The sequence below is a fragment of the Myotis davidii genome, unplaced genomic scaffold (genome assembly GCF_000327345.1).
Source record: "Myotis davidii unplaced genomic scaffold, ASM32734v1 scaffold68, whole genome shotgun sequence".
NCBI lineage: Eukaryota > Metazoa > Chordata > Mammalia > Chiroptera > Vespertilionidae > Myotis > Myotis davidii.
Genome location: NW_006300376.1, coordinates 6,719,245 through 6,731,115, shown reverse-complemented (window position 1 = coordinate 6,731,115; position 11,871 = coordinate 6,719,245). Strand labels below are relative to the sequence as shown.

The window sequence follows — 11,871 nt, the reverse complement described above, 5'->3', positions numbered from 1 at the left end:
GGTCTGCTCCCCACTGGCAAGTGGACATCCCCCGAGGGCTGCTGGGCTGCCAGAAGGATATCTGATTGCCATCTTAGGCCCAAATCCCAGGGAGCAGGCCTAAGTCAGCAAGTGGTCACCCCTGAGGGGTCCCAGTCTGCAAAAGGGCACAGGCCGGGCTGAGGGACCCTCTATCCCTGAGTGCACAAATTTTTGTGCACCAGGTCTCTAGTAACTAGATAAAATAATATTAAGAATAAATGTATATAATAAAACATTTTTTAAAGAATACCAATATTCTTTCATTGTTCTTTACACCCTACAGGGGGAAAAAGTTCCTTAATAAGGTAATCAAAGCAATCTTTGATGTCATTCCCACATCTCCAAGTTGTTCTCCCCTCAACCTAAAGGTTCAGCCTACCATGGAACTTGAAGTTGGTTGCCGCCTAATCCTTTAAGAATAAATCAGACTTATGAAGACTACTACATCTCCCATTTATGTATTCATCAAACACTGTCTGAGCACCAAATATGTACCAGGTACTGGTGAGGCCATGACAATATGTGATGAGCAAACCTAGAGATAGCCCCTTTCCTTACGGGACTTACAATCTTATCGTGAAAAGTGGAATGAATAAAAAACAGCCATGAAAAACAAAAGGTAAAACTGTAGCTAGCAATATGAAGATATATACCATGTTATTATATAGTTAATCATAGGAAAGTGAAAGTTAGGGAGGTAAAAAAAAGGGGGGGGAGGGGTTCTCAAACAAAGATGAGACCTGAATGGTTTAGTAGAGGACAACCAAGTAGAGAATAAGAAATGTGTGAGGCAGAGGAAACAAGCTATGCAAAATCTCAGAGTTAAAGAGAAGAGCATCTCCATGATGAGGGTCTGAAAGAAGCCCAGGGAGGTGGGAAATGAAGGGAAGGAAAGGGTGTGAGGCAAATATGGAATAGGTAACGCCCACACAATATAGGTACCTTGGGCCCTTTTAAAGGAGCTCATTCTGTGTTCATAATTGTTGAAATGTCTCCTTCCTCAAAACCATGCTTTTATATTTCTTTGTGAACATGTCTCAATTGGGGAAGGGAGGAACAAAGAAGGCTGACAAGAAAGCAGAACTCAATTCACAAATAAATGTTATGTTAGACAAATTTGATATGACAGAAGCACTGGTACCAAGAATTAGTGATGTTAGCATCTGGAGGAATGAACAATTTTTAGGCAAAAGGGCAAATGAAAAGTTCCATTATTAAAGTACTAGAGGCCTGCTGCATGAAATTCGTGCAAGAGTAGGCCTTCCTTCCCCCAGCTCTTCTCCAGCACCCTGAACACGGGCTTCCCCCGGCCGCTGGAACCAAGAACCCGGGCTTCCCTCTGGCACCCAGGATCTGGGCTTCCCTCGCAGAGGGAGGCCTCGCTCACCCGCCGCAGCCCACGGTCGATGGCCTGGGCCTCCCTCTTTGGGGCTATCGTGGAGCCCACTGATTGATGGCCCCACCAACTGGTGGCCTGGGCCTGTCTCTGCAGGGTGATCATGGGGCAATGGCCGGGCCCCCAATCACATCACATCCGCCTTGGCTGGCCTGGCGCCAGTGAGTGTCATAGCGTGATCCCGGATGGTCATCCAGATGGTCGTTCCGCTGTTCAGCCATTCAGTTAATTGTTAGCATGGTAAAATGTGTTTCAATTGTACATAATTAAATGTATATAAACTAAGAAGCAATGCTGAGAAACAAAAAATAAATCCCTTCAGATAGTAATAAGTTAAATTAACCTACAATTATTAGTCAATTTTAAAAGGTGGGTTCTTGTTAGAAACTAACATCAACTAAAAACTTATAAACGATGAAGAAAAACAAAATACACATCTGAATAAGGAAAACCACGGTTGAAGAAGACTTTTTTCTCTTTAACACTGTTAAAACCTTGAAACTGGAGGTAGACTTTTGAGTAAAAAGCTACTTAAATAAGAATCTTAACTTTTTTGATAATGTACAAAATGAACAAGTTGACTTACTAAATATGCCATAATCTCTGAGGAAGTTTCTAATTTCTTTTCCCATCACTGTAACAAAGTTTGTATAACAAGAAAATCTCAATAGGGTTAAGGCATCAATTATTTTCCCATTCTGCAAGTTACACAGGAGGAGGGGAATTATTAACAGGAATGATAAAGCTGTACTTGCATTTGGTAACACAAAGAGACGCTTACAAATGAGATGTCTCATTAGTTTGAGCAGATGGATCAAAATTAAAGGCTGAATCGCCAACTTTTAATTTCCCAATAGCCAAGAAGAGCTTGAAGTCTTGCGGAGTATGACTGTTGAAAAGTCAACATGAAAAGATTTTCTCCATCTGTCACCACACATGCTTGAGTGGAACACAACTGCCTCCTACTGTTTTTAATACTTTTCAGGCAAAGCTGCACGTAAAATCTATTAGGTACATGAGCCCACACATTTAGGTGACTGGTACACTGAAACCCATGGAATAGTATGATCAGAGACTATCAGCATGGTTCTTGAAGGTGAAATTTTCTCTATTCTAATTTAATCTAATGGGAGAAAAGCAAAATGAATTCATTTGTGTGTGTGTGTGTGTGTGTGTGTGTATTTAAAATTATTAATTTTTGATCATGAGAAGTATATATTTACCTGAGAATGTATTTTTTTTCTTTTAATGGACACATCAGTTAGTCTATTTAATAAAGGTCTGAAAAGTAGCTGCTCTGATAAAATTATTTAGGAAAACCACAACTAGGAAGAAAACCCCGAATACCAAAACAAACTGAAGGTTAAGAAAACAAATAAAATCAAGGAATATTCCCTGGAAATATTTTTTAATTGGGTTGTCAGGGAGAGGGAGTAGCAGAGAAAATTCTATGTTTCCCTGGACTAGAATAGACTAACTTACACTTTCTTACTGCTATACACTAACTGCTAACGTATATTTAAAAGACAACAAAATAAAGCTAGCATTCATTAAGTACACAGCCCCACAAGAAATAATTTATGTTTTCTTAACAAGGAAAAGCACCTTTATTGAATATGTAGATGGCTACTTAATAGCACTGCACTAATGTGCAGTCAGTTATGGCTATATCTGAATACCAGAAGCACAGATCTCTGCCTGTATGCTTTTCTATCTCTGTCTCCGTCTGTCTGTCTGTCTGTCTGTCTCTCTCTCTCTCTCTCTATCTCTCTCTCTCCACACACACACACACACACAATTTACTATACTTATATATACAATAAAACATTTAAACAGAAGAGTCTTTTAGAATGAAGCACATAAGACCTTTCAGTCATTAGAGTTAGGCAGAATAATATAACTGAAGAGATAATTTGGTGGTCAGTTTTTCAGGTAATAAAATAAAAAGATTGATAAATTATATATTTTCATTTTCTGAAAGATGGATACATACAAATCCATTTGGTGAAATTTATCACTTGGAGCCTTATACAAAGAGAGCTAGTAACTGGAGTAGTGTTATATTCAACCTCAATTGAGAGGGGGAAGAAACAGTCCTGGCTGGTTTGGTTCAGTGATTAGAGCATTGGGCGGAGGACTAAAGGGTCTTGGGTTCAATTTCTGGTCAAGGGCACGTTCGTCAATTGAGGGGTTGGGGTGTGTGCGGGAGGCAACCAATTAATGTCTCTCTCACATCGATGTTTCTCTCTCCCCCCTCCCCCTTTTTCCTCCCTTTCACTCTGTCTGAAAATCAATGCAAAACACATCCTTGACTAAAAAAATAAATAAAAGAGGGGAAGAAACACAACTCAGAAACTCTATTCTATTAGGAAGTTCTTTATGAACTTTTTAATAAAAGCAGAGGACCACAGCTTAGGGAAGGTATCACTTCAAGGAGATAGAAAAGGGAAAATAATCCCGTGAGGGGTTCGAAACCACTGAAAACAAACTCCCACATGAGCCTCAGTCATCAAAGACCCCTGTGAAGTAGCAACTCTCGTGTGATGAATTAATAGAGGTTGGCTAGTCTTACTGAAAGAGATATCTACCTCAGCTTCCAAAATCCAAATGTGCAACAATCCTCCTTTCCAAGTCTCCACACTACAATTTCAGTCCTGGAAATACTACAAAGGCATCTAGCAGAAGCTGCCATGGATCAAGCTACATGCACTTACAGGCCAAATAGTAGTTGGCAGAGCAACCTGCAAATAGAAGACTTAAACAGAACAATCCCTTTTAAAAGACTGAAATAGGAAAAGATCTCAGTTTGGGACAACTTTTTCAAAGTTACACACAGAATATAGGTAATTTAAAGCAATGAAAAAGATAAAGCTTTGTTCTCAAAATGTGTTACAAAAAAGCTTTCAACTTGAGATGACTGCATTAATGTAAAAGACTAAGGCGCTGCCTTAACAACTCAGCACTTACAATCTGAAGGCACTGGCTTGGGCATTTGTAACACTAGCAATACTAGAGACAACTATCAACTAGTGGGCCATAGTCCTGATGAATTTTACATTTCCCAATATCCCACCTCACTCAGGATGTTAAATCTTTGAAGATGAGGCAATTCCTCACAATCAAATTATATTTACCAAGGATTCCCCTTGCACATGACACTATACAATGAACTTAACCAACAAGATTTCTTTATAACCCAATTTAATAGGACCTGTCCCACTGGAACACAAAACCTAAAAGAACAATATTGCATAAAACACACCATTATTTTTTTTTTAAACCTGACATCTTTAAATGTTTATTTACATTTTCCATTTATGGTTCTGTGATTTTTTGGATAGGAATAACATAATACATAGGTTATAGAAACTATAGAAATAGCTGAGAAAAGATGGGGAATAAAATATTTTAACCAATGGAAAGATGTACACCAACAGAAATTATCTTTGGGTGGCAAAATTAGCAGTAATTTTCTCCCTGCTCATTTTTGCTTTGGGTGTGCCCAAGGGTTAAATTTGCTTAAACTCTCTTTTTGCTCAGTCTCTTTTATACCAGTAATATTTACACAACATTTAAAAAATACAAATACAAAGGCCAAAGACGAAAGGGTCACTGTATGAAGCAAAAACACAGCATTGTCTAAAACAGGATAAAATAAAGTATACCTGGTGTCCAGCCTTTACTTGCTTCAGAACACTTTCATAACATACTTCATCCATGTTATTCAACCTTTGCACCTTAAAATGTTTAAAACAAAAAAAACAAAAATCAAATGAAGCAATTATAAAATTTCTAATTACAAAAAACTGCCAATTAAAATGCATCTTTAATTACTTTCAGACTAGCTAGAATACAGAAATAGCAAAGGCAACATAAATATCTAACATGTAACAACCTGATAGAAACAAACACAATAAAAAATACAAATAAAACACATCATACAATACTTTCAGAGTCTAAGCATGTCATCTTTTTTAAAGACAGTAATTTTAAGGATAATATACTAGTTATACATATTTTAGAATCATTTTAAAGTTATTTTCTCTGCTTTTCCCTGACAAGTCCACTCTTTAGGCTGTTTTTCTTTTATAAACTACTAGAGAACCGGTGCACGACATTCGTGCGCTGGGAGTGTGGGGGTCCCTCAGCCAGACCTGCACCCTCTCCAATCTGGGAGCCCTCAGGGGAGCCCTCTCCAATCCGGGAGTTTCTGTCTTTGCAATCATATGAGCGAATTGTCTGAGACCCCCAACCCAGTTTGGTTTGTTGCTCACAGAATAATAGAGGCATTTTTTTCCCCTTCATTGGTGGAGATTCCTGGAAGTTTTAAGATATCTTCCCTTTAATTTTTTCTAGACACTCTGATTTTACTTATGTCTCTCACCTTTACTTTCCCTTCATCCCCCACAGCAACACTAACTTGCTCCAGGCTCACTTTGCTCTAGTGCAGCCGTGGGCAAACTACAGCCCGCGGGCTGGATACGGCCCATTTGAAATGAATAAAACTAAAAAAAAAAAAACACCGTACCCTGGTGCTCCCTGCACTCTTGGTTTTCCCTTCCTGCTCTGTCTCTGTCCCATGGCCTCCCACTCTGCCAAGTCCTCCAAGCCGCCAGCTCTCCCTCTCTGCTCTCCGTCTGACGGTCAACTTCCCCAAGCCACTCCACTCTCCACCGGCTCTCCCGCTCAGCTCTCCACCTGGTGCCTGTGTATGCAAATTAACCCACCATCTTTGTCATGTTAGTTTGCATACTCACTCCAGGTTGGCTGGTGAGTGTAGCGGAGGGACGGTCAATTTACATGTTTCTCTTTTATTATAAAGGATAGCGTTTTCCTATGTAATTTCCCAAATCACCAGAACACTACCAATAGAATGTCATGGTATAGAAAACTGAAATCTAAAGAAACATTGTTTCTGTAATGTATATGTAGAGAGGTAGATTGCTTTCTACAGTAACATATTTCTGGCTAAGTGGAAATTTAATATCAAATTTATGAATTAAGAAAGGGTTTCATTCTCACAATTAATTCTGAGCAAACTGTCAATCAAAAGTAAGTGGTTAACCCAGCCGTGGGCAAACTACCGCCTGCATGCCAGATCCAGCCCATTTGAAATGAATAAAACTAAAAAAAAAAAAAAAAAGACTGTACCCTTTTATGAAATGATGTTTACTTTGAATTTATATTAGTTCACACAAACACTCCATCCATGCTTTTGTTGCAGCCCTCCGGTCCAGTTTAAGAACCCATTGTGGCCCTGAAGTCAAAAAGTTTGCCCACCCCTGGGTTAACCCAAAGGTGGAGGCATATGACACAGTCTGTGTGTCTTAACATTTATTAAGAGTTTGGAGGGAATGAAAATGTCATATACATCTGAAATGACTATGATTTATATTTTTTGTTTTAATAATGTAAACACTTCAGCATTCTGAAACTCATGTTTTATAATGACTAAGGTAGATGAGATAATCACAAGATAATTTACTCCCCATTAATGATTCAAAAAAACTTCCTCCAAATAAAGCTAATTTTTCAGTGTACTTTAAGTTGAGTTCCAGCCAAAGTAATTACAAATTTCAAATTAGACATGTCACACACACCATTTTCCATGTTCTTCCATAACAACTGAATTATATCATGACTTTTTAAATGAAAATCTGAGAAACTTATAAGGGTTTCTTCTTAAAGGAAATGACAAATTAACAACTGGTTAGAAAATATATCAAACAACAGACACCCTGGGGAAATGCATAATGGTTACCAACTGTATATTACAGTTGAGTGTAAAAATAACACATTTTAGTAAGACAAAAATCTCTATTTATGACTTATATAATTAATTTATTGTTTATTCTATGTAAGATATGTAAAAGTCTTTTTTAATTTTGCCAAATTTCTAAACCTTCAAAATAATTATGATGGTTCATCATCTAACACCATTATTTTTATGATTATGATACTAACATATTGTGGTGAAAATAGTTGCATTTAATTAGCTTTAATTTATTTGCCAATTTGTATGATGAAATGAAGAGATTTAAAGTGGCTGACAAGCATCTGAAAAAATTTCCTTCTCTGTATTTTTCTGTGGTAAGCAGCTGCTATCAGTTAAATGGTGAAGCTGAAAAAACACTACAGCTATCAAGAAGCATCTCTACATCTGCCCTGATGATACATTAAAATTAAATTAATAAATATATATAAAGACATGATTAAAAACATAAGCAGCAAGTAATACTAAAAAAAAAAACACTTGGAGTAATTAATGAGGGAACTTTTTTTATGATAACTATCAGCATATCATAAACAATCTTTATGTGCACAAGCTGAAAATGCCTTCCTAAAGGTATGTTACTTTACTGCAGTGTTGATGGAGCATATTACCTCTTGAAGTGACAGTCATTTCTGATAAGTCAACAGGGATGGAACTGGAGAACATTATGCTAAGTGAAATAAGCCAGTCAAGAAAGACAAATCCATATGATTTCACTCATATGTGGAATTTAATGAACAAACTGAACTACCAATCAAAATAGAGACAAACTCATAGATACAGAGCAGGCAGACAGCTCTGGTGCTAGTGGCGGTGGTGGGGAGGAAGTGGGGTGGTGGCGGTGTGTATGTCTAGGGATTGAGCAAAAGGAAAATAAGAAAGAGAACAAAGGGATAAATTATTTAAATAAACAAACAAATAAATAAATAAACAAAAGTCCAAAATAAGCACTTTAATACTTCAAACGGTACAAGGTAATACTACTAACAAACTAGATAAACAAACTTTTTAACATATTATAAGGAATTTCAGAAATGCCACATATATATAATTAGTATGTATTAATTATAAATCATAAATTATATAGAGGACCTCCCTTAAAAGTTGCTATCATGTGATTATTTTTCAATTGCATGTAAGGTATTATTTAGTTTAGATAAATAATATACCAACATATGTATTACTGGTTAATGAGAGCCTTTTATTATTTTACACTGTCCTTCAATCATATCAAAATAACTTTTTGAAATGCATATTCTTATATGTAATTTGTATTCCTAGCTGAGAATACAAAATATACATTGATAATAGCAATACAAACTACTATAAGCAACTCTTTGGAGAAGGAATTACTCTAGTACATATAGTTGAGAAAGTGCTTGACTTTGTCTAGGATATTGTATTTGTAATGCTACTGAAATGGTCTTTTGGAGCCTCTAATCCTAAATACATCAACAGAAATAATTTTAGAAAAAAAGCATAATTACTAAAATGAATACTTACCTTATTTGTTCCTTTAACCCCCAGAAATGTTTGTCCAAGAGGAACTGGTCGAAAACGGCCATCAAAAAAGAAAAGGCCAATGTAGGGATTAACGTGTAAAAATGCAGCAACATCGAGGTAGTTGGGTAAGGTTGCAGAGAGTCCAAGAATCCTTATCATACTCTGTGTAGATTCAACCTACGTGGATTATTTTAATTAATGTATAAAGTAGATTCAACACATCTGGATTTTTATTAAGTTTAAAATAATTTTTTTGAAAGATAAAGTATGAAACATTCACAATAAAACAAGATTCCCCCAAGAAATATAGAATATTAACACATAACCTAAAAGACAGGAAATATGAAAAAAAGTGGCCTAACTCTGGCATCTGGAATGATATAAAATAATTGAATATATTTTCTGAACTAGAAAAATCCTACTAGTTAAATTTTTTCTTCTTTTTTTTTCTTCTAAAAATATATGAACACAGTAAATCCCATGAACGAGAAATAATAGAGGCCACATTTCTTATGACAATGTTATATACCTAGAAAGATAAAACCAAGGGATGGGCAAAAATTATATTCACTTCACAATTAAAATACATTATTATGATCCCATGATGCCCCTATCAACAACTTCATAGCAGTTTTCTGCTCAGTCGAGAAGACTCAGTTAGTATAAGAAAAGTGGTCCAATGTGAGTAATATGAATACTTTCAGAATCATCCATCCAGCAACATTGGCTTAGTACCTAACTAACCTTTAGTCAATGGGGATACAGAACTAAATAAGACACAGATTCACACATATAGATAGATATGGATGAAAATTAAAGTACAAATATATAGTACACCACTTTTTACCATGAATTTGCTGTTAGAAAAATCTTATGGAAGTCAGCAAACACCCAAGCCAAAACCAACCAAAATGAAGGAATTCTAAATAAGAAGATGACCACACCCATTATTTAAGTAATCTCCTTTACAGGTGGTAAGAACCCTTTATAGGGATTAGAGTGATGATTTTTAATTATACAATAGTTCTAAGTAGTACTGGTGGTAATATGAAAGGAAAAAACCTGATTTTTGGTTTTAAAATCATTATTTACAACACAAAAATTATTAAATATGGTACCCTACAAACACCAGAGATACATTTCTGCTAAAAATTTATTTGAAAAAGAATTGTATTTTCATCTAAGAAATATAATCCTATAATTCTCAATATAGATTAGACTATATGAGAAATATTTCATTTTAAATAGTGATAATTTAGAATTTCATATCCTAAGGCAAATCTCAAAGCTCTAGACACTGTATCTATTCACCTAAAAATTAATTGTTGAAAACTATAAAATTTCATATTCTACAGTGTCCTCTTTATCATTAGCTCCAAAATGAAGCAGTAAATTTTTATAATGTTTTCCTTACATAAAATTTAAGTTTGAATTGTCTCCCTAACTCACTGAAAACAGTTAAGAAGACAATATTAATTCAATGCCATTAACTACAACAGATTTGGCCTTTTATACGCTTTTCTCTTTCCAAGTTTCTTTCAATTATGCCTAATACTACCATGCAACTCAGAACCAGAACAGAATTATACTGCATTAGAATAGGTCCCTAAGGCTTTTGTTAGTTACCAATGTTGAAGTGCTATGTACAACGCTGCCATCTACTGTAATCACAAGGAACAAATAAAACAGGTACTTTACTATTTAATTAACAATAGTTGCTAGCACTGTGCTAATACATTGGAAATATGAGAACCACAAAGACCCTTCTGTCAAGGAGATTAAAATCTGGTAGGGGATACAAATGAAAGTATAACTAATTATAGCAAGTTGTGAAATTACAAGGAAGACTGATAAGTGCTAAAAATGTGCAAAGGAAGGGAGTATAGAGAACCTAGAAAAGGTGCAATTATATTGAGTGGCACACTCAAAAGAATAGTAGATTTTCAATAGATGGATGTGTAGAATGATGGAGATATATACTTTTACATTTATAACCATTAATCTCATAACTAAAACTATACTCTGCCTTAAATACAACTAGTTTCATCTCTGAAAAGGGTCAGTAGTGCTGGACAGAAAGTGGAGAAGGAACAGAGTTTTCTGTGGCTGGAACCTATGGGTACTAAAAAAGATGTAGAAGTTAAAATTAGACAGATTAAGGTTTCAATAGTCTCTAATGTCCAGCTAAGTAAATCAAATATTTTTCTTAAGATAACAAACAGCAAGTCATCAAAATTTATGAGCATAGTAGTTATGATAAACTATATTACTGGAATTTGAATATATTATGGCAGTGCCAATGTATATATAGGACATATTAACATATATCTGTTACATTATATTGCATATTTCTATATATTAATAGATATTTACATAATTATATTATGTGTAATAACCTATAACATATACTTTTAATATATTTTACATATTTAACTTTATATATTTATAAATTATATATACAAAATTATACCATTATGCAGTTATAAATAACTTAAAAACATTTATATATTTATGATTGTTTCAAAATGTATGATACACACATCTACTTTCTCCCTCAACTGGGAATGCTCAAAAAAAGAAAGATGTCCCGATCAAATCTCTTGTAAACATGCTAGTGACAGACGTCCTGGTAAAGGTGCTAATGATATTTACTTGACCTCTAATGTTCTATAGTTGCAGGAATGTCCTTATCTTTGTTATGGTTTTAACTGAGGGACATGGTCTCGCTAAATGGTCAATCTAAATAAACCTGAAATATGGCTTCCTGAAAAAAATCACAAAACTATATAAGTACCGTATTTGCCGGCGTATAAGACGACTGGGCGTATAAGACGACCCCCTAACATTTCCACTCAAAATACAGAGTTTGTTATATACTCGCCGTATAAGACTACCCCCTCTTCCGCACACCTTCCACACACCAAATAAAAGGTAAAACAATATCAGATTTGATTTTAACATTTTAATTTATATTCAAATGCTTATGACATGCAGGAAAACTGTCACAAGGCTGTATGTAATCAAACATATACATAAAACAGTGCAAGTTTATTACCGGTAAACATACCGGTAATTCACTAAAGAAAACACACTCTATAGACTGGTACCGTAGATGCTTCTCAGGAACACAGGCAAGCAGCCCACAACCTAGAGGGACTGTCAATGATAGAAGAAAGAT

The 11,871-nt window shown here is 35.3% G+C and overlaps 1 protein-coding gene across 6 annotated transcripts in view; it reads right to left on the bottom strand.

Moving 5' to 3' along the window:
- Window positions 1–11,871, bottom strand: part of ASCC3 (activating signal cointegrator 1 complex subunit 3) — a 243,464-nt gene that overhangs the window by 160,134 nt on the left and 71,459 nt on the right. For all 6 annotated transcript variants that reach the window (XM_006777223.2, XM_015572736.1, XM_015572735.1 and 3 more), the window contains 2 exons: window positions 8,694–8,870; window positions 5,083–5,154 (listed from right to left, as the gene is read on the bottom strand). In XM_006777223.2, the coding sequence (XP_006777286.1) occupies window positions 5,083–5,154; window positions 8,694–8,870 (249 nt within the window). The remainder of the gene's footprint in view (window positions 1–5,082; window positions 5,155–8,693; window positions 8,871–11,871) is intronic.